General features: G+C 37.0%; 1 protein-coding gene across 8 annotated transcripts in view; it reads left to right on the plus strand.

Moving 5' to 3' along the window:
* Positions 1–27287, plus strand: part of DMD (dystrophin) — a 1292219-nt gene that overhangs the window by 973116 nt on the left and 291816 nt on the right. For all 8 annotated transcript variants that reach the window (XM_074604145.1, XM_074604126.1, XM_074604154.1 and 5 more), the window contains one exon: positions 23617–23828. In XM_074604145.1, the coding sequence (XP_074460246.1) occupies positions 23617–23828 (212 nt within the window). The remainder of the gene's footprint in view (positions 1–23616; positions 23829–27287) is intronic.

A 27287-nucleotide genomic window follows, 5' to 3' on the forward strand; every position in this document is an offset into this window, starting at 1 on the left:
ATAAGCATAGCATTTTTCAGACACTTTATGTCTTTGCCATGAGAAGGAGAGTTCCATGAGGAGACAGCTCTTACACAGATTTTCCAAATTGCATATAGAAGAAATGTAAGTGAAAGTCAGTGATCATATATTTCAAATTTTTCACCTTAATTTCATATTGCTTGTCTTCATAGTGGATGGACATTGTACAAAATATAGAATGTGATAACTAGATATAAAGAAATACATTTATTCTTAAACAAGAAGGAAAAAGAAAGAATTCACAGAGTATAGCCGTAGGCTTGTAAGAAGCTTTCAATTCCATCCCCTGTAGTACAGCCGCAGCCTCTTCTTTCATCTCCCCTCAGTTGACGCACAAGTCTGATGATGCTTTGTATTAGTCTGTATTAATTCTTCCGTTCTGGTTTCCCTCTCCAGAATTAACCAACTAGCTATATCTAAGGTGGAAAAATTAGTAAATTAACTTTTAGAATAAGTCTATAGAAGAGGTAGTCTTGTCACCCTCGAATACTTGCATGTCCTTATGCCCTTCACTATAGGATGAAACACACTGTCAAGATCATGCTATAGAAGGAGCCCTCTGTGGTGGACTGTTATATATGTTCAGTTATTATTTTAAGTACTCAGGACTAAACACTACAAAAAACAAATTTCTTAATGGTCCTAGAGGTCCACTGTGGACCTTAGAGAAAACCCAGGCCAAAAGCATTGCATGTGAACACAGCCAATTCACTTTAGGTGGATGCAAACTGTTCTGTACATCTTGGCCTGGAGACCAGGGATTGCTCCCTGAAACTGACAACTGTAAAGGTCATCATAGGTTAAAGTTCTCTATCCCTATATATTAAAAAAAAAAAAAAAAAAATATATATATATACACACATATTACCTCTTTCTTTTTATTCTGTCAGGTAAATACTTTCCATAATATGTCAAAATCACATTGCATGTTTGGACTGCATTGTTGTTAGTAGCTCATACAGATACTATTGAGACAATATCCTATGTGAAATAACGTTGTTTAACTGCTGTTCACTTACTGACCTTGAAACATATTACTGAGAGAGAGAGAGAAGCTGTATTTGGTTTATTTGAAGATTGAGAAGATATGGATAGCGCTTATGTATTACATAAGAATCTGTTTGACATGCAAATTAATTTTAGAATCACATATTCAGTTGAATTCAGATAAAGTGTGTACATTAACTTTACAGTGCTTACTCAAAGCCAACGTATATAGTACTCCTATCAGTATTTTCTAGTATGTTTTGATTTTTAATTCTGAGACAAGTCTTCTGAAGACAAGAATTGTAGACTTTAAATGAAATACAAGCATAATTCCTATATTCTCTCATGTGAATTGCATGCATGACTAGATTTTGTTTCGTTGGAAAACTGCACTTCACTTTAAGTGAAATTGCCTTCTAAGATATATTAAATGCTTCTTTCTCATACAGCAAAAAAAGGAAAGCAAGCTATCAGACTTAAATTCTGAATGAGTATGTGGTAACACAACGATATTACAACCTGCATCTGTGGCTAGCGGTGTGAATATATTTTACATGATTATTTCTTAGTTTTTGTCTATAAGAATTCCCAAAATGATTAGCTGGTTTTGAACTTCAAGTATACAAGACTCATTTTTGCTGTGATTTAGCAATTAATTTTCTGTGATGAAACTGTCAGTATCCTTGACCTCAAAAGTGCAGCTTACGATGCACTAGATAGAGGTCATGTCCCTTTATGTTCTTTCAAGTACATCTTGCTGTAGTATAGCATCTTCCAAGATCATCCGGTTGTTGCTAATGAAATAATTTTGAAGTAAACCAAATTTTAATTGTCAGAAATATACGTGGTCTGCATTTCTGCAGTGGAGGGAGATAAAGCATGATCAGGGCCATTTTTGATCCAGTCTTCTGAGGCAGCAAACTAGATTCATGAAGGTCTTTTCATGCTTACTTAGTTTATATTGGTACAATTATAGGTAGTACTGAACACTATACAAGACGTATTTTTTAGTTTTGACTTTTAAGGAGATCATGATATTTCCAGGGGAAAAAAAATGCTAGGACTTCACAACGTGACACATAAGATTTTTCCAAATATATGCCAAATGTGGCATACTGTCACCTAAAATACTTTAAAAGAACAATAGTAATTTTTATAATTTTAATTGCATGATTTTGAAGCCCCTGTGTGTTGTATGAAGGAGACTGCTCTGTTTGGTTTGAATTAGGCCTGCTAAATACCTGTATAGACAGGATCCATTTGCTCTTGTTGTGGCTACCGTGGGGGCAATTCAGCCTTCCCACCGCTTCACCATGCTGTGCTGTCCTGAACATAGGGAAATTGTCCTTTTCCCCAGCACAGCTGGGGTGCTCTCTAGCCGCGTGCTCTCTGGCAGCTCCTCTGAAGCCTGCTGTGCTGTACAGTGCTCCCACCTAGTGCAGTTGTTTTGCCTTGCAGTCCAGCACATACTGAGCCCAGCCTACTGCACCTGGGGTGTTGTCCCCAAGTCATAGAATCATAGAATTGTTGAGGTTGGAAGGGACCTTCAAGATCATCGAGTCCAACCTTTAGCCTACCCTGACAAGAGCCACTTCTAAACCGTGTCCCTCAGTGCCCCATCTACCCTTTTTTTAAACACCTCCAGAGATGGTGAATCCACCACCTCCCTGGGCAGCCTATTCCAATGTTTAATAACCCTTTCAGTGAAAAAATGTCTCCTAATATCCAATCTAAACCTCCCCTGACGTAACTTGAACCCGTTTCCCCTCGTCCTATCACTTGTCACCAGGGAGAAGAGGTCAGCCCCCATCTCTCTACAACCTCCTTTCAGGTAGTTGTAGAGGGTGATAAGGTCTCCCCTCAGTCTCCTCTTCTCCAAGCTAAACATGCCCAGCTCCCTCAGTCGTTCTTCATAAGGTTTGTCCTCCAGACCCCTCACCAGCTTTGTAGCCCTTCTCTGGACACACTCCAACACCTCGATGTCCCTCTTGTAGCGAGGGGCCCAAAACTGAACGCAGTACTCGAGGTGGGGCCTCACCAGTGCCGAGTACAGGGGGATGATCACTTCCCTAGTCCGGCTCACCACACTGTTCCTGATACAGGCTAGGATGCTGTTGGCCTTCTTGGCCACCTGGGCACACTGCTGGCTCATATTCAGCCGGCTGTCAACCAACACTCCCAAGTCCTTTTAAGTCCATCCCCAGGAATCTTGCTGGCAGCCAGAGCTGAACCCTGGACCAGACAACACACTCCACTTGCTGAGGCCTGTGCATTTCCCACAGCCCTGGAGAGCATCCCCTCTGTTATACTTGGGCCTTGCATCAGAGTCCTGCTGCAAGTCCTCCCTGACTACCTCACACGCAGACTGTTTCCCATTTCCTGTGGTTTTTTCCCTCTTCATGAATACAAATAGGTTACCATGGTTATGTCTTAGCAGTTATTAGTACTCATTCAAATCTGTCCAGTTTCATGACCTGAAACTGGACCTGAAACATGACCGTGCTCACAGACCTGAGCATCAGCACTGTGCCATTCCTTCTCCTCTGTAGCAGCTGTGTACCACTCTCACATGCAGCTTTCTGTAATGTCACAATATCAGGTGCCAAGTGCATTGGATCCCGTCATGAAGGAAAGGGAGCGCAGGGCTGCACTGCACTGGTCTGTCACGTAAGAGCTGATAGACACAACTATATCTAGTGCGGTACCTCCTTCTGGGCTGAAGCACAGGATCTCACACTTTGAGAAGTAAAAAGCTGATTTGTGTGAATATGTTGTTCATTGCCTTTTGCATGAAGGTTCTAGTAAAAACACCTAATGCAATCATCTGTTCAATATCAGTGAACAGATATATTATAAATACTAAATAAGACTTGTAGCTGCTCTACGAGGTAGCTGCATTCATGGTCACAGGATGGGTCAGCGTGTCATCAACTGGAATTAAAACCCTGAAGGTTCTGGCTTCTGTGCTAACATTGGTAACTCTTAAGTCATTTTGCTTGCAGAAATATGCGTGTTATGCGTTTTAAAGTCTAACTTTGAATTACATTTAGAAGCCAATATTGCTTTTGGAAGTATTTATAAAACCAAACAAGGTAAACATTTTATACAAAATCAAGGAAATCAAAATACATTTATTAGAGAACTGCAAAAATGTCAATGATCATGAGATTATTTTTCAACAGAATTGTCGTAGTATTGCAAAGGTTTCATCTTTAGGAAATAAAACCAGAAATTAAAGATAAGCTCATGCAATCAAATTATTTCCTTTCATCCTTTTCCCCCCACCTTCATTATCTGTATGAAAATGCAGGAGCTCTACTACATAAACAGCACTTGGCTCTATAAAGTGAACCTTGTGTTATGTTTACATAATGTTACACTCAAATCTGTGTTTATTCTGTGTAAATCATAGTTTGTTTACAACTTCTACATTAAAGAATACATAAGAATAATAATTACACTTAGTCTTGAGGAAAATTCATGGGAAAAAGCAAGATACCTCTCTGCTCTTTTAATGCCCTCAATAAAGCATTCTGTTCTAACAGAACCATATGCTGTACAATAACATTTTTCACTACATAATGCATCACAGCTCAAAACCACTCAGCTTTACTGCTGATGAAAATGTTGTTTCTTTAAATTGAATGAGTTTATAAGCAACTTTGAATATAATAAAGTAGTTAAACTTTGAAAATTCCTTTTATTTTCCATCAGTTCCTAGGTATAGAATACATAAAGCCGGTAACAAGTCAATATAGAAATATACTGAGAGATAATAAAAACAAATCTACAGTCTTTGAAATTTTACAGTAATTACAAAGGCTATGTTAGATCTTGCTAGATCCTGGAAATGTAAGAAACTTTAAATAGCAGGCCTTCCTACTGCTGTGTTCATACCCCTGCAAAAGATAACGGTGAATAACCTTTCTGTGGTTTTACTTTGCTAGTAATTTACATGCCAATTTTGTAATGTGGTTTCTGGCTGCGTAAGTGATAGAGGAGGTATGAAAATGAATATTTATAGCACTCTATGAAGAAATAATCTCTTATGCACCAAAGAATCTCCCTTTCAAGATTATAAAAAGCCAAAGTAACACGCATCTTTCTTCAGCAATTGTGTGAAATGTAGTGAACTCTCAAAATATCCCTTGAGAGGTTAATTAAGTTCTATTACATTAAATACATAAATAATAGTAATAAATACAAGCATTTCAACGAAGGCTATTTTGATCAAGGATTACATGTTCAGACCAAATGATTCATTTTGAAATTTTATTTGGCAGTTTTTAAAACCAAGTCCACAAATGTATGAATAATTCATAGATGATGTCTTCAGAAGAGCTTTTTTGATTTTGTGGTTTGTTTTTTGTTTGTTTGCAGGTTTGGTTTTTTTTTTTTTTTTTTGAAAAAAGAAAAGCTATATGTTATAATTGGTTGTTAGGAGAGCAGCGCTTGAACTAATCTGAAAAGAGTCTGAGTGTCTCTGTACCACTCCATAAAAATGTCTTTATTGAATAGTTTGCTGTGTTTGACAGTTTTATGGCAAAATCATCAACTTGTCATCACTTTCACACCAAAATGTATGGAAACTCCACAGTGAATTACAGCTGTGCTGTTGTTCTCGACATCTTAATAAAATAGGCATCTCCATTGTACTGCCATCCATGTGGTTTTCTCTTAGAGCTATTGAATACAAACAAAGAGTTTACCACTTGAAAAAACAAATTCATACAATGTGGAATTTGTCATCCAGTAGTAAAACTCCTAGTTACCAAGACTGTAAAAGCAAAGTGTAAGAGAAAACTGTACTTGTATACAGTTTGTCCAGTTATCTTGTTGATATTTCTAAATGGAATTAGTGATTAAACCCCAGTATTCTATTTTCTGGATTCCACATATTCACGAACTTCTCGAGAACATGAGTAATAGCTTTCCTATGTCATAAAGATGCAAAGTTCATTAATCATCCTGATGTACTTTACAGCTGAAACCTTGTTTTTCCTATGAGAACTGTATGCCATGGAAATGAAGGAAGGGAGAAACCATTTGTTGTTAAAGAAATGTCAATAACAAGATAAAACTGTATCTCTGAAAGGGATAGCATGTTACTGAGAAGAGTACCTCATCTGAAACTGCTTCCTTGGCACTGATCTGCTGCTACAGGATTTGTAAGAAAGTTATGGGACATTTTAAGGAGGAGTTAAGAAGTTATTTTGGAACACTGGGGAGAGTTGCCCTTTAAGAATGGGAAATAACATGCCCCAGAAATGTCTGAGTGATCAGGGAATTACAGTTATATATCACTTCTCAGGCTATATATACTAGAAGCATATGGCTCAGTGGACAAAAGGCAAGATCTAAACTGCCTACTTCAGGTTTGTAGTGCTCCCAAAAAGGATGTGAGACTACCAGGTGACCTTCCTCCATTTCTGGTTATATTCTTGAGTAAAAATGGCACAGCTTTTTTTGTAGCCCCGGAGCTGCTAAGTGGTATTAGGTGATACCACTGCTGGTGGCTTGCTCAGAGTTCAATTACATTCTCAAGCCTGTGAAGAGAGTTAGATAATTACTAAATTTTGTGTTGTGTGGTAATTGCTTGTTCTAGAACAGGTACTTCTAAATAGATAGGAATGTTATAAGTTTTATGTTCCTAGAAATCAGTCAGTTGGAGAACAGGCACCCTGGATTGTTGTGTTGGATAGAGGCACTTGATTCTGCCCAAATAGTAAGTGTTAGTAAAATTTTGTCATCTGTCCTCCAAAATAGCTAGGAGAGCAGAATGGTTGACCAAATCTCTCATCAGGAAAATATGACCACAAAGTGAGTTCTCTGCTAATTGTGAGCTTGTGAACAGCAAAGATAAAGTTCAGTGAGTTTAAGGTTGTGCTGCAGGAAGAGGCCCTTCAGAAAGAGTGATATGGCAATAAAAATTTTTTAAAAGCCTTTAGATAATTTTGACTAGGCCCAGAAAAGAAAAAAAAACCCAAACAAACAAAACAAAAACCAAGGTAGGGCGATGCTTCACACTAACAGGTTATGCATTATTGTATGATGTGGCCATGGGTATGTGAAGTTAACGGTTGAAAGATTTGGGACATACTATCACCTGACAGAAGGAGAATGCACTTCCCACTTTATCCTAGGGAAGAATTGATATGGCATTGTGGTAGAGATGGTGTTCGAGTCTGCTTTGTGTCTTTTTTTAACTTACGTTGATCATCATTTAGAGACTGAGTTAATCAATAGAGGGGATCAGTCAGAATACAGACAAAAAATTCTGCTGATTTATAGTGCCAAGAAAATTCAAGCCTATTTAATAATCTGCAATTTACTCTGCTGTTCTTAAAATGTTTGGAGACTGAGGTGACAGAAGTGACTGTAGAAAAAGGGCCAAAGCATATAAATCTTCAGCCCCCCCCGCAACCTTCAATTTACCCACTTACCAGTTAGATGAAAGTAAGTGTTGCCCAGAACCATGAGCAGACATGAAATGACAGAAATTCTTGTTTACAGGCTGTCAGCAGGCAATTCCTTTCCCCAAGTACTATTGTCTGCTCCCCTGCTACCGTAACTCCTATTAATAGTGTTGTTAGGGGCATCTTTTCCTTCTTTTATGCTCAAGGGGAGTCATATTTTAACAGACTGGTTTTATGTAACTGCCTGCCTTTGTTCCTAAAGTCTTTGTGAAAATCTTTAGCACTCATAGAAATCTTCAATTTGAAGGAGTTCTCTTCTTTCGGTTTAAGGAGACCAGTGTCTCAGTAGCTTCAGAAAGAAACAAACTTATTTGCGAAAGTGTTGTAAGCAAAATGTAAAGCGAAGGTAAGGAACAGCCACACAGGATGAGATTGCAGGTCCTAATCATTTACTCCGTTGTCTCCAAAATTGTTAGTACCACATCCTTCTGAAGAATGTTTAAGAATTCAATAGTACGCAAATGTGAAGTAAATTGAGAGTACTTCTCAGGTTATAAAATCTTTCTTTCATATCTTAAACAATTAGAGAAGCTTTAACATATTTTTTTAAAACATTAAACTAACTAAAACTGCCAAGAATTTTCAGTTCTTCAGGAAAGCAAGCACTGACTTATTTTAGTTTTCTAATTTTCTAGTTTAGTATCTAATGTGGGTCTTCCTATTTACAGTGTTACAGCAAAAAATCTGGTTTTAATTACATTGGATTTCAAAATTAGAATCGGTCTCATTTTACAGATGTAAATTAACATTTATACAAAATACTTTAAAATCTGAAAATAATAGATGCTGAAGAGGTTTGACTTATATCTTGTCAGTGGTAGAAGAATGTTACATTGACTTGTGTAGTGGCCAGATAATAAGAAAAGAATTGTTTTTCTCTTTGAGCAGTACCAGAAAGACTCAGTCAATTTTCTGTGTTAAAAGGAGTGGTGTTAATAATTTGCCATTAAAAATATTTATACCACTTATACTATACTTGTGGCCCATCTCAATTGCAAGTAAATAGCCAAAATGATCAAAGTCCAAAAGGGAAAGAAGAGAGAAACAACTGCCTATTTTTTATAACTGTATTAGCATTCTGCGCTTTAAGAATTATGTTTCAAAGTTAAAGACTATTTTTACAAGCAATTTAAATTCCCTGTCTAGTGGTGAAATTCCATCACTGTGTTTATATAAAATCCATTTGGGCAATCAATGAAGTTACTGTCTTAAAATCTGTGAGTATGTAGTTGCTCAAGATCATGGAAAATTGTTTTGCTTTTTTTTTTTTTTAGACAGGAGTTTTCTATTTCTTGATAAATGCTAGGACTACATATGTTTTTGAAATCTGAAAGTCTCAAAAATATTGCATTATATGGTTTAGATGCATTCCCTTTTTTCTTTAAGGGAGTTATAAAGCTCCATTTTTAACAAAAGCATCCCATTTACCCAAAAAAAGTCGTTGTCTTCCTAGCTTTCACTGTCTTTATATAGTGGTTTAATATTTCTAGTTAATAACTGTAATTATTTTATTTTAAATGTTGAAGTTCAGTCAGTTTATACAGACTTCAAAAAATTACTTGTTTTTTTAATATTAAATTGCCTGGATTTTAGCTATTGTTTTCTTTTTATTATTTATTGGGATTTAATTTTTGCAGGAGTTCTCTTTGTGAAAGTTGGCTTTGCAATGCTGGCGTTCTTTATTACTGGACTTGATGATATCACATATCTGAATATATCTTATGTCAGAATAGATGTCAGCAATTGATTAGAAAGTAATTTGGATTTTGTATTTGTTTTTAGATTTGGGCAAGGTGACAGAATTTAATGAGTGGTTAGGACTTCTGAGAATAATGAGATTTTCATAGATGTTTTATCTGGTAGAAAACCCCTGGAGTACACAAGTTGCCAGGAAGTGCTGTTGCACATCTGCTGCCATCTGTACCAAAACCACTTGATCCATTTTTCACAGTTAACACATACTTGCTGCATTTTCATGTTTGTACTTCTGTGTATTTTTACGGGTGAATTTAATAATCTGTAAAAACACTGAAAACCTGACCTTTTATATTTGCAACTGTGAAATCCATTTTAAGATGCCATGCGGCGTTATGAAAAGCCACCTGAGCTACCTCTGAGACTAGAAGCTGCGGAGGCCCTTGGCTGAGGCGCTTTGCGTGGGGTGGCAGGATGTGCCACAGGTGCCTCCTTCCAAGCGTGCACCTCCAGCCGTGTCCCCTTCCACATCTCTCCTCCAGAGCGCACCTCTTCGCGCTTCTGCCTGCCTCTCTCCTTTGGTGTTTCCTCACCAGCCTCCCGCCGTGCCTCCTGCCCCTGCCTGCTGCTGTCCTGGCTGCAGCATGTTCAGGCAGAGGCACCACTGGCTCTGGAGGGCGTCAGCTGCCCCCCACGGGTCTCCGGGCCGGCTGGAACCATCTGCGACCAGCACAGGGCAGCTCACGGCCCCCTCCTGCCCGGGCACCCCGCAGGCCGCAGCCAGGGTGTGCTGCTGGCGCTGCCCGAGCTGCCGCAGCCACCATGGCTCCCAGGCGGCGTGTGGCACAAGCAGAGCTCACGGGCTGTTTCCTAGAGATCATGAGGACTCCTAGAGGTGTATTTTCATCTCTCTTCCTGTGCTTCCTCCATTTTCTCTCCTCCTCCCTCTGTCCCCCGTATAGAAAATGCTGGTTTAGGTAATCAGTTAACTCATTTCTTCCTGTACTCTGTAGTTTCTTCCCTTGTTGTTGCTTGTTCCCTGTTCTGTTTGCACCGTGGCCTTGCACTTGTCTTTCACTCTGGCTGTCCCCTCCTGCTTAACTCCTCTTTCTAGGACTGGACTTGTGAAAATTGCTGTCGTAGCTCAGAGCAGGGCTCGCCCTGTAGCACAGGTAATGCAGAAAAACTGTATTGGATTTAGAGATGGTTGTGCAGGCCTGTTCAGAGCGTTGTTGGTGTTTTCATGGCTTTGTACAGGAGGTGTCCCATTAATTTTCTGGTTGTAATATGTGACATCTGGAAAACAAATTAGCCAAATAGTAGTCTTTAGTTTTAGATGTTAACTTCTCTGAGACTTGATCTTAGTAGCTTCTGATACCATTTAAGATATCTCTGAATTCTTAAGTTTAATAAACCCCCCGCTGTTAGCAGCAGCAGAATCGGAGCAGGTCTGTGCCTCTGCCTGGCTGCTTTCTGCCCATGCTTCCAACACCACGCACTGCAAACATCTCGGAGAGGACCAAGAGGGATGTTGCCATCAGCAATGAAGGTGCTGCGCTCTGACAGCTACCCACACAAGGGTGACTTTTGCCAGTGAGAAGTCACAGATTGCTTTGAAAGTGATGGAAATGCTTCGTCCTTGGAGGCGAAGTGGGGGAATGAGTAATCATGTTTTCATTACACTGGAACAGGACCTGGCACCCAAATGCTAATATAAACACTTGGACTAGGGATTAATTCAGTTGCACCTGTAATGTTAATCGGTGAAAGAAGAGACAAGATAAGGGTAACAAAAAATTCCAGGATATCAAGAGAAACCCTCATGTGTGATGGAAAGTAGAGAGAGAATGCTTGCAAAGACTGAGGCAGCCTACTGGTAAGGCAGACTACCACAACAAAGAAAGCAGGATTGTTTTTTATCCTTTCCTTGCAAATATATGATTGCATCTGAGGAATGCTTGCTATTCTTCATTTTTCTTCCTAATGGAAGCCCCTTGCCAAACACTAAGCATTGACTTACTCCTTATGCCTAAGGTCAGTTGTGTGATAGCATATGGGTTATTTTTTCTTGCCTTTAGGGATCAATGAAAATGCAGTGAGAGCAAACTTCTTGTATCATCAGAGGTGAGGCTGACCTCGATTTAATTTCCAGATCTGCTACAGACTTCCTTTGTAATTCCAGAAAAATCTTCTAGTTTCATACATTCGATTCTTTACCAAGATAAGGTGGGATAATATGTCTTCTCTCCCAGCCTTTGTCTGCTGTATGTGTTCAGAAGACTAGGGTTTTTGACTTGTTTTGTTTAAATGTGACAAACCTTAGACTTTGTTGTTTTGGCCAGTGTTTCAAGGTAGTACTGTGTTAGAAATAGTAGCTTGCATGGAACGTTGTAAATTTAACTAGAAACAGACATGAAAACAGTAAAAATATCTGGTTTATTTTATTGTTATCCATGATGATACAAACAGAAGAGCCATGCTAGCTGTGTTGCAACAAATTAGTCAAAATGAAAATAAATGGAAATAACAAAAAAGGAATTGTTCAGAAATGGAGTTTTCAAAATATGATCAAATTACACTTCCAGTGACTTTTCATCCAGAGGTTGATGGGCAATATTTAACGTCCACAGTTATTTTAAAAACTGTGTCAGAACAGTATATATTCATTTATGCCAGACCGTAATTTTCTGTTGTAATTACAGAGCAAACAGGAAACAAAGGTCCTGCTCTGCAGAGATTACAAGCTAAATTTAGATGCCACATAATCAGTGATATCAGGCAAATGCAGATTTTGGTGTACATTGTGTCCCATCTCTTTTTCTAAAATGAATGCAATGCAGAAAGAACATATATTGGAACCTGCAGTTGTTCTCAGACAATCTAGTTAAGCACCGTGGAGTACATTTGGGCTACAGATTTTACTTTGGCTGTCCTCAATATAAATTTACTGTGGTTTTAGTTTCGCTGGGTTTGGGAATAAATGAATAACAAAAAGAGTGTTTCGCACAGCCCCAAAGCTCCTTTGCAAGTCCAACCTGAGTAAACACAAGCTTAGCCTGTGTGAGAGAGGTCCTAAGACTTTGGTGGGTGGTTGCACCAGTGGTGGTTTCATTTTGTTATGTATACCAAACCGTCATTATGATGACTTATGAAGTATTGTAGATAATTCAAAGAATTTAATTTTATTACTCATTTCAGGACCATAAGCATATGAAAGTGGTGACTCTGAAGCTTTTCAATCTGTGTTTAGTGGATAGCAATGCTCACAGGATTGTGTCAGCCTTTATCATGCCAAAAAGGGAAGTACGGGGAAATAGCATAAAAATTCTAGGGATGAGCTGCTCATATTTCATCTTTCTTGTCAGCGGGCCTATTACATGATGAGAAAGGGACCCATCAGAGAGTGGTCTAGGCAATCCCTAGCTGAGTAATAGCAAAGGAGAGTAGGTGTCGAACAGTCTGATGTATGGTAAGAAAGTGGTGGCACTTGGGCTTGGTGGAACTTATAACATGAAACAGAATATTTAGAAAAGGTTTTATTTCATTATATTTTAATTGGATGGGAACCTGTGTACAGTAGAGAAAACACCTATGCCATGGAAGTTTTCCCTGGAAGTGTCAGACTGTGTTTATGTCTGCTTTGACTTCTTAAGTGTAGAAATGATTACAGTATTCCAGGTGAAGAGATATAATAATTTTGCAGAATATTAATTACATTTCCAGTATTATTATACTCTCTGAATTTTCGAGCTTTAGACACTTGGCTTTCTTCACTTCATTATATTAGGATGGCAACAGTAATGGTTTAATATGTATCTGTATCAGACTGATAGTGTTGTCTGAGTATGTAGAAAATGTGAAAGGGAAAACAGAATGGTGTGTAAGACGTGGAAATATCAATCTAAAGTAGAAGCAAGCACCCCAAGGGGTTGACTCACCTTTGGAAATACATAGTCCAATATTAATATAATTTTTCTAAAAGACTTTAATTGTAAAGCTAAAAATAAAGTTTGTTTTTGTCTTGGTCATAAATACAGTTTTTCATTTACAGTCTTGTGATATCTGATGCTTTTCTTCTTTCAAGAAGGTTATTGTAAGAGAAGTAACTATTTTACCCAAATCACCAGTACAATACATAATCTGTTGTGTAAATGTTACTTCTTTTGAGTCTATAAGCTTCTGTCTGTGCTGGAATTTCTAGCCAGATGTCCCTGAAAAAATATGATGGAGGAAGCTGTATATCTGATATTTCACTACATTATTGAGTACTGCATCCAGCTCTGGAGCCCTGAACATAAAAAGGACATGGACCGGGTAGAGTGGGTCCAGAGGAGGGCCGTGAAGGCTGGAGCACCTCTCCTCTGAAGACAGGCTGAGAGTTAGGGTTGTTCAGCCTGGAGAAGACCTTATAGCCTTATAGGTCTCTGGGGAGACCTTATAGCGTCCTTTCAATACAGAAAGGGGGCTTACAAGAAAGACGGAGAGAGACTTTTTACCAAGGCCTGTATTGCAGAGCAGGGGACAACGGTTGTAAACTGCAGGGGGGTAGATTTAGATTAGATATTGGGAAGAATTTTTTCACTATGAGGGTGGTGAGGCACTGGAACAGGTTGCCCAGGGAGGTTGTGGATGCCCCATCCCTGGAAGTGTTCAAGGCCAGGCTGGATGGGGCTTTGAGCAGCCTGGTCTAGTGGGAGGTGTCCCTGCCCAGGGCAGGGGGGTTGGACTATTGGACTAGATGACCTTTAAAAGTCTCTTCCAATCCAAACCATTCTATGATTTTGTGATTATGAAATCGGTAATTTGTAAATAAAACAAATTTGTAGAGTTTTCTATTTCTGTTGTGAAATAACAAATTTATTAAGTTAACTCAGTTCAGATACAAAATGCCAACAATGTATGCTTAAAGTTGAATATAGAAACATTTGATAGAGAAACACACTTCTTTGCTTTGAAATCAGTTCTTGCTCATTTGGAAGTTTGTTTTGCTTTTAAAGGCAAAAATAAAAGTCAAAGTTATGATGTTTTGATTTGGCCCACCATTTTTTTTCTGATGCATGCATGGCAGTTTTTGGTTCATCCGCTGAGCTAAGGTCGGTATTGTTGTCAGCACCTGGCTTTCTGTGACTGTTGTGTAGGTGAGTGAACAGAGCTCTAGAGTCGTCTCCTAGCTGACCTCCGTGAGAGGCACTTGCCATGGAGATTCAGCAGTCGAGTCACTGTGCAGATTTAGCATTGTCAGAAGAGGCACAGCAGAAGATTCATGATAGTCTGTGATTGTAATTCCCAGTCATGGAATACCATAGAGGGCAATTGTAGTCCAGCAGATGGTGTCAGAGTTAAGACCAACAAATAGGAGCCACTGAGTTCCTTACTGACCATTGCATAAAGCATGCCAGTTTACCCTTGCTGATGCAGCTTAATGAGTGAGTATTACAGTGGTAAGGATTTGAGATTTTTGAGAGTTATAGAAAACAAAAGCTTAGCTTCTGTTATTCTGACAGCTCATATAATATTTAGTGTCAAATAACAGAGGAAGAGATTTGCTGTTTATCCATTATAAAATGAATCAAAGCCGGTTGCAGTCTTTGAATTTTGGATGTATGGCTTTCTGGGGAGTGGAGGTTCTCCTGAGGAAATTCTTTTGCTTCTTAAAGAAAATAGAAATATAAACAGTATGCAAAACTGTACTTCAGTAACTTAGAGTCTGATATTCACATATTTGCAGAATTCCTAAGTCCATTTTAATTTTCCAGGTATTTTGATACTCTAAGATCTCCCAGTCTTCCCCATATCGTTAGAGCTGTGTCTATTAAATCAAAGCAAATCAGTGTACACATTAACAAATGTGAATATATTTGAAAAGCAAGTCTCAACCTAAACTCAGTAGGAGTTAGTAGGCCAATGACATTAAAAATATACAGTGTAAATATGAATGTATAATGTGAACACAAAGTTATGTGGTACTAAGAATTCTGAAATTCATTGCCTGTATGCTTCATTAGCTAGCTAATGAATTTCACACATTTCAGAACTTAAACTGCCAGACCTACCATTATGTTTTTGCATCAGTAAGTATGGAAGTCTATGAAAGCGTTAGTATATGAAAGCTGATGCACTTTAATAATGCTAATAGCATTATTGTTTATGTTCAGAGAAAGCAGAATATCATTTCACTAATTTAATGTCCCATTTTTAAATTCAGGCATAGACAAGTCATTTTTCTACTGAAAAAAAATATTTTGTAGGTAGGTTTATTATTACAAATGCTATCATCCATGAACAAAAATTAGATTCATAATTATAAATTATTTTCTCTCTAATAGTTGAAGTAACCAGAATCCTAGAGAAAAATATTAATGGACATTTGGGCAAAGATAAATACTAAAATACCTAGACACTTCTAATTAATAATTACATTCCTTAAGACAGAAATTAATTCTTCCTTTCTGTTAAGTTATTTGAAAACTTTTCTTTAAATTTAAAACTGAAATGATTGTATTACTTATATATTCACTTATCTAGTTAATCGGATTAATTATAATCCTGTTGCTTCTGTTTGGGTACCTTCCATCAGCCTAAATATCACTTCTAAATCTAATGTAAGTCTTCATAACTGTATGATTAATATTTAAGAAAGTTTCTAAATTCAATAACGCAGTAGCTATTTTCTACATACAACAAAGGAAATTGAATAAACCAAACATTTTGAAAGGTGATTAAATCATTCCAGCAAACGAACCCTCTGGTTTTTGAGTTAGTACAATGTTACTAAAAAGTTATTTTTGATATCATCTAAATACGTGAGTCTCTACCCAAAAGAATAAGTTAATTCACTTCTGGTGGCTTGTCCATATGCATCCTGCTGCTGGAGTTGCAGAAGAATCACTGCTGATTCTACATCCTGCCTGAGCAGTGGGACTGACTTTGGCAGTCCATTTCTTCATAAATGTCCTGCTCTACTTCTGAAGGCTCTGACGGCAATCAAGAGGTATCAGATTAGGTTCATGCCCTAATCTGTCTATCCATCTCCCTAGTCAATACTTATGTATACATGCATATACATATTTTTTATTTGGTTCAGTAGATTTCTAGCAAAACTACGCTTAGGTTTGTTACTTATTTCCTACTAAGTTCTGAAGAATCTTACTCCATTTTAGGGTGATTATTTCTCACAAAAAAATTTTACAGATTGTATAACATTTTAAAATGCAAGGCAAATGCTCTTCCACATCATGCATACCATGGTCTGTTTCCTTTTTCATTTAGTGAAAAAATGATCATGAGAACTTCATTTGAGAGGTGATAAATGTTATGTACGTAAATACTTCTACAGAAACTTGACAAACTAGTGAATGCTTTCTGAAGGACTTGTTTTCCAAATAATAAACTCTTGCATGCCCTTCTCAGTGCTCCATCATGGAAGTTGCTTTTTTCTTGTTATAAGAAACTGATTTCTTTAGATGTGCTACCAGCTTAGTCTGCTCTCTGACTCCCACTCTGTATAGCAAAGTATAAAGCATGCTTCACAGTGCTGAAGAATTATTCACTTGATGCTTAGCAGAAACCACTTGACAGTTTTCAGTTCATTCTGTTTGATCTGACGCTTCCAGAGGAACAGAGTGACCTTCATTAGTTTGATCACATGGAAGTGATTTTTAGATAAAAGAAAAATAGGCTTACCCTAGTGAAACAAAACAAAATTAAATCATAGAGTTGCAATAGTTGGAAAATTAATTACCCCCCCAAAATTATCAAACTACAAAATGAGAGGATGAGTGTTCATTTTTTTTAAAAAAAGCATTTAAAACTGTTGAAATCTCTCTTATTCTATCTTACCTTATCTTAGCCTCTGAGAAGCCAAGGAAGGTAACAATCTTCCTTCCACCTCTTTCATGCTTTTACAAATCTTTCAGGTACATTTTCATTGCTGTTCATCACCCCAGAAAGACAACTGCAGGGTCTAAGCGTTACTTCTTCCTGGTTTCTTTTGTAATACCTTATATCTCTTCTTAGAAACTAGAATATTGCACAATAGTGTAAAGGATTACAGTTCCTTCCATCTTCCCAAGTATTATTCATTCGTTTATGTGCAGCTTAATTTGTGTACATACTTTCTGTTTTGCCTAATTTTTTTGTAAGCCATAGGCTTTTTTTTTAAATTTGTCGTTACACATTATGATACGTATATGATAAGGAATAATCTTTCTGTAAGTACCTTAATAGATTAATAGTGCATAAAAGCTACATCTGACATTTTACTGGCATAAATGCCAGACTTCACATTAAGCTACTTCTATATTGCCACCCCACCATTAATTGTGGGTTTATTGGCTAAATCCTTCTCATCACATTACTGACTAAGGGATGCATAAAGTATCTTAGATGATACATTATTAGTGTTTTTACACATTTAGTTAAAGTGTTTGTTGCCATAATGTTCTAAGGTCATTGTTTAAGAAGTATGACTTCTGTAAGCCTGTGAAAAAGCTTAAGAGCAATACTGCTTTACAAGAAAAGATAAAGGACAGCTGAAGCATAAATTACTATCAGAGTAGGCTGGCTCCAACTGTTCTCTACTGTGGACTCTGTCCTATCCAGCTCCACTCCATAATGATAGCCTACAGGCAGCAACTTAGTAGATGTTATAACTGTTCCTGTAACTCCTTAAGTACTTCAGCATTTAAAAAAAAAGAAATGGCTTAAACTTATCCTCATTTGACTCTGCATCTACTATCCAAATGTTCTCCCTAGTCTCTCATAGATTCATGATTGTTTATAAGAACAGAGCCGTCATCTTTTTGTCAAGGGATGTTGTACGATAGACTTTAATAATGCAATTCCTCCAGTGACAGCCATTCTGTACAGCCATAGCATTCAAAGGCTACTCAGTACCCTAAGAATGAAGATCTCGGTTACTCTTTTTTCCTTTCAGTACCTTGGGTGTTTCGTATTGCTACAAAGCGGAGGGAGGGGGGGGACCCCTTAAGATTTTAGGGATTATCACAAAAATATGAAGCTATTCATAAATCATTCTTCAGAATTGGCTAGATTTCAAGCTCAATGTGTCTTTTCATCATGATCGTTGTTGCAAAGTATAAGTAAATTGAAACACGCAAAGATGCATATAAAATGGTTTTCATTTTTCAGTTAAGGAATATCAGTGCATCAGTAGCTTCTTTTGGTAACATGAATTATAATTGTCCATAATTCTGCTGTTCTCTGGTTATATTCTGCAACAGGTCAGATTGCATTAGTCCCTCTAGTCTTCAAATCTATGAAACTAGAGTAAAAAATTACTTTTCTAGGAAAATGTCAATATATTGACAATAATGCTTTTGAAAAGCACTCTCCTACAGAGCAAAATGAGTGCAGTTTAGGTAATTTGTTGGACAAGGTAGGCAGAGGTTTTCTACCTCACAAATTCTGTTGCTTTTCTTGTTCATTTTTTTGGGAGTGTGTACTGGATTCAATGGTCTTGTCAAACTGGCATGGAATGATTGCTTTTTTTCATCTTTGCATGGGCTAAATGTAATTTACAGTAACATGAACATTATTTCTCCTGTGACTGGCAACTTCTCAGACTCCTTTTCTGTTGTTTCCACTGCTGTTATATTATGAACATCAGAGAGTAAACTCTCTCAGTGAAGACAATTATATTTGTCTTATCAATGATATGAGCTCTTAAAAAAAAATTTATTTTTTGTTTGTGGTTTCTGTATTATACCTAGAGTATGAAAAAAAAGTATAAAAATTTTTGTGAATAAACAAAACTGAATCTTAAGCCAGCAGTCTCCTTCACTGAGATTATTCTTTCCTCAATGTACTAAATCAATGATAATCAGATTTAAAAATAGTTATCGTGTGTTTGATTGCTTTAAATGCAGTTTTCTGCTTTGTTACTGCTTCTAATAACTTACTAAATCTGCAGTCAGTTCAGTAGAATTTCTTTTGTTCATCTTAGTGATATAATCACTATTGAATAACTAGTGAATAGTAGCGATGAAAAAAAAAAAAAGAAATTGAATAGCACCCCTGAAATTACATACTGTTAGAATCTCACCATGCCCCTAAATTATTCATTTAAGAGAGTTCAGTGTTGAACTGGGAGTCGTTGGAGCCATGCTGGCACACTTACCAGTAAGCAAGCACAAAACTTACTTCATATAAGTGAAGTACAATGAGGACTTCTGCCCGGAGCACTGTGATTAGGAAATGGATAGGGTTTGGGTTCCACTTCAGGAAATAAACTGTTGTATATATTTTGTCTTTCTGATACTCATTTTAGATTTGTTAATTGTCAAATATCGTTGTGGTTTAATATTCAAAGAAAACTAGTTAATGGCCACATGGGTTGATAAAATGATTTAAAATTGTTTCTTTTTCTTAAGTCTATAAAGAAAATGTTGTTTGTTTCCAGATTGCTCCCTTGCAGATTGTTTGGTAAATAAATTATATACTGAAGAATCCTCTTGAGATAATTTCAAATACTGATTATTACAATAAATATATTGTGCTGTTGCCAAATTTCGAGGGGGGGGAAAAAAAGAGGAAGAAGATCGGATACAAAGTGGGAGTGCCACACTAAAAAAGAAATTAGGCTTTGAAATGGAGAAGGCACAGGATTTAGCTGTAATGAACAATGTGAACTGAGGTTGTTCAGAAACTACTGAACTATGGGTAAAAAAGGCTTTTGTCATCATTACAAATTATTTAAAATTTCTGGGCTTCAGTGATATTAATAGTGCACATGGAGCCACATTTGTTCTGTTTATCTATGTGTTTTCAATGTGTAGTCACCACAGTATGTAGATGCAATGATGTGCTATTCAGTTAGGAAAATGACATTACTTTGTCTTGGCAAAACTTATTTTTTTAGCCATATTAAATATTCTTACTTAGGTTTCAGGATATTTTGTAATATCTGGAATAGCCTTTTGTCTGTTTTTATTTTATATAATTTTTTTTTATTTTACTGAATATTAGATATTGACGGCCTTAAATCCAAGGTAGGAAGTAGTGATCAAATTTTTTCTTTAGTTCTTCAAATCTTGGGCAAATTCTTTTCTGGAACAATTACTTCACGTGCCTTTGATTCTTCTATATTTCTGGTTTTGGTACTCTTATTTCTTATTTCTAGGGTCGTCTCCCTGGTTCCTGGTAAGGGTGGTTGGACTTTGGTAGAAATTAATTTTCCCTCTGCTGAATCCCATATGTTCATTGTAACCTTAAGGATTTTATAAAATCCTGATAGCAGAAATAACCCTTCCAGGGCTGTAGGCAGAGTCGTAGCCTGAAAGAACTTTCTATTGAGATTTCTCATTGCTATCTTATAAAACACTCTTAAATATCTTCATAAACTTATTCCTGTTAGTACCCAGTCAGAGAAAGCCTTTTGTATGTTCCAGTGCCCTTGCAAAAAACCCACATGATGTTCAGAATATTTTAAAAATTGTCTTCTGCTGTCCAACAACATTATTTAATAGCAATTCTCTGACCCTTCTCATCTGTAGTCAGTAACTCATTAGCTGCAGGTTAGGGGTTCATGGGTTGCTGGGATCAAGTCTAACAAAGTATATGCTCAGATTGTATTTTCTGAATGGTTTTGTTTGGCATAAATCTTTAAGTGATGTTCACCTTTCCTTCTGTGGGAAACATCCCACTAAAGAGTACCCACAGGAGCAAAATACATCCTTAAGAGATACTGATTTACGCTGTATTTTTCATTACATTTTGGAAATGAATTCTCCTATTTTAAGCTTTAGAGGCTTGGGGGGGTTTGTTATTCAAAAACCAATCAATAGTCCACCTTCAAATGGGAGCATTATTTAGAAGATGTAAACTTACAGTAATGAAGGCATTTTTATGTTGCCTTAAACTAGATAATTACAAAGGCATATCTAATAAATTATCTCTGTATATTTTGTCATATGTAGTAGCGCACTCTTTGGTATATTCCACCTCAGAAAGGCCAGATTCATTATTTAGATGTTATGGTGTGCTTATCCCCTTCAGCTTCATCCCAAAGCTGAAATACTTTGTTAAATGGGTTTTGTCACTCACTGGTTCAAGAAAACAACGTTTACATTTATTTTTTTTTTTGTTCAGATTACCTAGTAACTTCCTGAACTCTACAACTTCAGCCTATAATACAGCAAAACTGTTATGTATGTATTTTTTTAAGTGTCCACGTCAGAAGCTTTTCTTTTCCCTTTTTGAGGGAGATAACCCAAGTATTTTCACGAGGAAATGTGTTTCGTACATTTGGAGCTTGTGTATTCATAGTCACTTGTGTAAATGGGCTCCTGAGATGTCCTGAATAAATCTTTCATTCTGTAGCCTTATTCCCCTCTTGGGTGGGAGAACTGGTCGTCACGGAATTCCAGGACCATGGTATGTGAAGAAAAACTGTCTTGATGAGAAAAGCACGGTCCCTAGACAAGGACTGCTAATACGTCTTACTTAGATAAAAAACTCATTGGATATTATGGAACAGATCCATCTATAAATATTTTGATTTTTTTATAAGAAATATCAGCATTTCTGATTAAAAGCAGCTATTATGAAGAATTAATATAATTGTAGACCCTTCAATTAATTAAAAACATTCAATTAATACAACTGAAGCAGTTCTGCAACAAACTTTTCATTCATCTCTTAATCTCCACCTTCCCCCCCCCAAAAAAATAGATATCACACCAACAAACAAAGAAACTTATAATAAAACAAAAATAGGTGGAATTTTTGTAGTTTTTTTTCATAGGCAGCTGACATAAGCTATTATACTTTTGTCAGCTATGTATCAAAATCTCCAGGTTGTCAGGAATCAAAAGATAATACACTGAATGTTTCAGTCTAAGGGGGAAGGAGCTCGAGTAGTTATTAGCAAGAAATAGGTGGCAGGTATTACACATATGCCACTGTGGAAAGTGTTTGGGCAGTCTTTGTCCCCTAGACCTCCCGCACAACACTTGAGCCGCATGCTATAGCCATAGCACAGAGATTTTAATTGAGCAGTTCAAGAACACTTCTGTTATTCTCCCTTCCTGTAGACCACAATGTCTTTGTTGTTTCAAGTGTACCCTAAAGCTTACATCAGAAATCCTCATCCAGATGGGGAACAGAAATGAATTGTTGTTTTGTGAACTTCGGATACAGCTTTCTAAAATGAGGAGCTAGATTTCTTCAATTTAAATTTAAGTATTGGGGCCTTAGGCTATCCTTACTTTGCTCTGATTGTGCTTTGTTTTTTCCCCGTTCTGTTTCTTCAATTCCTTTTGCGTCTCCTTTGACTTGAACATGCTGTTATGCGTGCTTGCTCATAGGCTTGAGCAGGGGATGCTGAAAGGTTTTCTTCTCTTTCTCTAAATCTCAGCTGAGACCATGGAAAGATCTTTATCTCTTCTTGTGGAAGAAGGAAGAGCACTGATAGGTAGAAGGCTCCTTTCCCTGCTGGAGCATTTCTCACCCCTTTAGTCTTTTGCCTGCACAATTCTGGAATCAACCCTGCAATGAGAGATGCAGTGCTGAAACTAACACTCGATGATAATTTCACTTGCTTTCTGAGCACTCCAAGCATCTCTCTTCCCCTCTCTAGAAGGCTTGTGAATTTTTGATGTGGTGAGGCAGTCTTCAAGAAAATATTGAGAATGTAGTTTGTGCTGACTAAACTCAGGGAATTTAAAAAAAGAAAAAAATAAAAAAATGCCTTTTTCTTCATGCAGTGCACAGATTTCATTGTGGAGTTTTGGTTGTTTGGTTTGGTTTGAATTTTTTTTGGTCAAACTTTGACTGCTTGGATGACCAGGTGTCCTGATGCTTTTATGCTACTATGGATGAGTCTGATGCTGGATGCTAGCCAACACTTATCAGTGATTTTAGTGATTATTAAGTTCCCACAAATCACATTTCTTTCAAATAGTAGGTAAAGCTAATTGTTATTTTATAATTAACATGAACATACGAGAAAGCTTTCTAGACAGCCTTTGCAGTCTGCTGACATTTGCCTTAATGAAATAAGAAAGTATAGCCATTAATTATATCTGGCAATAAATCTTTAACTAATATTAATGAAGTCCCTAAAGGACTTGTTCTTCACAAAATATTAAACCTTGTGTTTGTTTAGTAAGAATGAAGGATGATTGCTGATGTTTTTTCTCAGATGTGATCCTGTTTCATAATGCTTTCTGAGGCATTTCTGCATATGCATTGAAACGCATGCTGTGTACCACAGCGTCATACTGTGTGACCTAGAACATTTTATCTCTTCTTCTTTATTGTACTAAACTTAGTTGCAATTGCAGCTTAAAAAGTGCAAGAGTTCTCCAATGTCATCAGTTCTAGAAAGATTTAAATATTATTATTTATTCCCTTAAAAAAAAAGAAAGAAAAAACTTTTAAGTAACTCAGCTTTTGTTTTTCCTTTGTGTTTCACCAGTCGAAAAGATACAGAGCCAGTGGGATGAAGTGCATGGACACCTCCAAAGCCGGAGACAGCAGCTTCATGAGATGTTAAAGGATTCAACACAGTGGCTAGAAGCTAAACAAGAAGCTGAGCGGGTTCTTGAACAAGCCAAAGCTAAGCTTGAGTCGTGGAAAGAAATTTCCTACACCGTGGAAGCTCTGAAAAAACAGAACACTGAGCTTAAGGTCACTACTGAGAATTAAAATATTTCTGCTTGAGTTAATTAGATTGCTAAAGAAAATGTCCTCTAACTATTGGACAGTGCACATTGAGAACAATCTCTTTAATCCCCTATTTCCCACAAAAAATTAGAAAGAAATTAACGTACAAAGTCTAAAATGTGTGTCACATAATCCTTGAATTAAGTTGGTCTTAACTTGTAAGTCATAACAAATAGCTGGCTGATCTTGCAGGAAAAAACCCTAGCTTTTCATCGCAAGAATTTGCGATCTCTTCTGTACTACACCTTCAGTTGAGGCACTGGTACTGCAGACTGGAAAATCCCATAGTACTGGTATGTCTCTCTGCTCTAATAATGAAGCTGTATATGTTGACTGGAAGTAGTTAAGAAAAGGGTGAAAAAAAAACCAATGTAACAAGCTATATTGAGATATTTTGAAAATCAAACATTTTAGATTTGCCACAAGGTAGTCTTGCTGAGTTCAACCTTGGCAGGGTTATTAACTTCAAAAAACCTGAAATGGCTGCTCTTGTGATTTTAGCGCACATGTTGTCACATTTAGGTGCTAAAATGTGTGCCTCGGTTAACTTATGTAACTATGCAATGCAAATATGCCCAACTGTTGCATCAGTTTTTAAGTTTCTTATTATGAAAATAGTCATACTTTGGTGATATAATCATGGAATCATAGAAGAGTTAGAGTTGGAAGGGACCTTAAAGATCACCTAGTTACAACCCCCATGCCATGGGCTAGAATATTCTTCATGAATAAATTTTGAGAACAGCTGTTTCAGAATAATAATATCTCACTTTCTCTGGTTGGGGGAAAACAAGACTGAAACTAACCAGTTGGTCAGCCTCCAGTGAGGCTGGAGTCCTGCCTCCATGTTAATGAAACGTTACAGTTTAGTTATTTGGGAGAATAGTTGCACAAATATTTTCTCATATGTTCTTCTCTCCTGCCCACCAGATTTTTATTTTTTTTAACACCTACTACACAGCTGTTTGGTTAAAGATTGGGGACTTACAACAGTCTTATTTGCACAGTTGAATCGTAATGAACTGCAGTGAAGAATAGTGGGGTGAGGTCCTCATCAACTGGTTTTGCTGCTTTTTTTTTCTTTTTCCTTTTTTTTTTTTTGACTTGCCTGTAAGGCATAAATCTTTCATCAGCCTATTGTTTTAAGGCTGAGAAGTGGTTAAGTTTTCTCATTTAAGATTATACCATAAGGGTCATTGCTTGGGAAGGGTGGATTATGGTAAACAAGGGCAATCACTCACTAATGTATTGGAAAGAGTTATAGATTATGTATACTACTGTCACTCAGCATAGAGGATTCCCATTTGTCACTGTCTTTCTGCAGAGATAGAGTTCTGGCTTCTGCCCAGTGGTTGGTTAAAAGAAAAAAGAAAAAAAGAAGCTTCAACGAAGTCAACATCCCAGCTCTGCAAAGACTCAATTAACAAAAAAACAGTTCTGTGAAAACAGAGTCTTAAGTCATTGTGTTGGAGTGTTTTATGTCTTGAACACAACTTATTTAACTAGGAAAATAATTGAAAATATTGTTTTAGAAATTGATTTTATGTCCACTTTTTTACAAGAATATATGACATTTAGGTGAGTTCATCTAAGAGTGTATGCTTTTTGAAAAAGTTACGAGTTTTTTGGATCAACATTTTCAAAGGAGAAAAATTAGAATATGCCCTTCTTCTCCATCCCCAAGTTATAAAGTATACTAGTATGCTTATTCATAGAATGTATGTCAATGTCTAGAGTTTTTAAAGGACACCTGCAGGTTCTTTTCACTCCTTCTTTAAAAGAGATGAAGCACTTGGGCTATCAGTACCTTCAGCTATTCCTATCCCAGCCTGGATTCAATGTGACATGTTGTGTCAAGTTACAGACATTAGTTTAGAATTATAATTTCAGTGTCACAGCTAGTCCATCTTAATTTGCTGTGCCCTCAAGGTGATATGAACATCAGCAAGCTCTACAGTTCCAGGGTTGTTTACTTTCATTTATTTGGTTTTGCCTAGCTTTTCTCCCACAAGTCTGGAAGAAATTCACCTCTGTCTTAGAGAATATGGTGGGATTTTTCTTTTCTTTTTTCCTTCTTTTTTTTTTTTCCTCTTTCTTTTGTGCCAGCCTTCCTAGAGGAATTATCTTTGTCTGCCAGTAATTCCCATTGTGTCAAATTCCTCATGAAAGCTTCTTAGATGTGACAGCATTGGCTGTTGTGTTCATGCTTGAGATAAGGGGTCATGAATTCTAAGGAAAATGGAAATCTTTGAGTTTAGCAGCTTTATATTTCTTTTGTCTAGTATTGTGTAAACTGATCGACCTAGAAATACATCAGGTCCTCAAAATAAATGCTTTCCAGGCTTCTGTGCCAAACACGTATATTTTGATGTTGTCCCCTGAATATGTAGAGTAAGTATGCTGTCTTTTTTCTTGCTGTTACACTGATGAAAATAAAGCTGTCATTTCTATTCATTTGTGTTGAGGGGAAAGAGAGAGGTCAGTGTGAGTCTCAAATTCTTCAGACATATTCATTTTGTCAGCTTTGTATCTCAACACAGCTTGGTGTGAAAAAGTAGTCACCAAGTGTTCTTCTGATTTGTTTGTTAAACTTTATATGTCGTTCCCCTTTGCTCTAAGTGAACTTTTAATCAGTGTTTGTGTTGATGCTTTTCCGTTAGTACATCCTTACACACAAGTAAATGGTAAGCTCAGCAGTATCAGTCTTTTGATTATTTATTTTTTTACAATGCCAGTGTAAACCAAAACAAAAAATCTTTAACTGGCTTGTATTTGGCCAATGATGTTTTTAATAGAATTTTACACATTTGTTTCTGCCATTTAAAAGAAAAGTAACCCAATAAAATGTAGCTGACAATTAAAATAATGATTCCTTTGAATGAGAAGTTAATTCAGAGCTAATTTGCTGAGGTTCAAAGCATTTTTTCATTCTGATTTTTTAGTTTGAGAACTAAATTCTACGTACTGGCGTTAGGTACAGAGAATCAGAATATGGCATTCTGGCCAAAGAGAGTCTTTACCCATGAAAGCACTGTTATTGTTTACTAAGTGATGACTGCAGATAGTTAACTCAGCAGGCTGAAGGTTATAGGTGTATAAATAGTACACAGTCACATTTCAGGTCCTTCCCATCCACAAGTCATTGGAACGTAAGCTAGTATAAAACTAGTCTGTTCTTAATACGATACTGAGCTTACATTAAAAAAAAAACCAACAACCAAAACCACCTTCTAAGATTGCCAGTTCGCTCCTTGGCTGCTTGTTTTGCTAGAAGCTAGTGAGGCATCTCTTCTCCCTCTGTACCAGTTTAGCTGGGATAGCCAAAGTGAAGAGGAGGAAGGATGCAGATGAGGTTTCCTTTCTTTCCTTCATTGACCAGCTATTTCTTTTTCATCTAAACAGGAAATTAAATAGCAGCCAGAT

The sequence above is a fragment of the Larus michahellis genome, chromosome 1, assembly GCF_964199755.1.
Source record: "Larus michahellis chromosome 1, bLarMic1.1, whole genome shotgun sequence".
Taxonomy (NCBI): Eukaryota; Metazoa; Chordata; class Aves; order Charadriiformes; family Laridae; genus Larus; species Larus michahellis.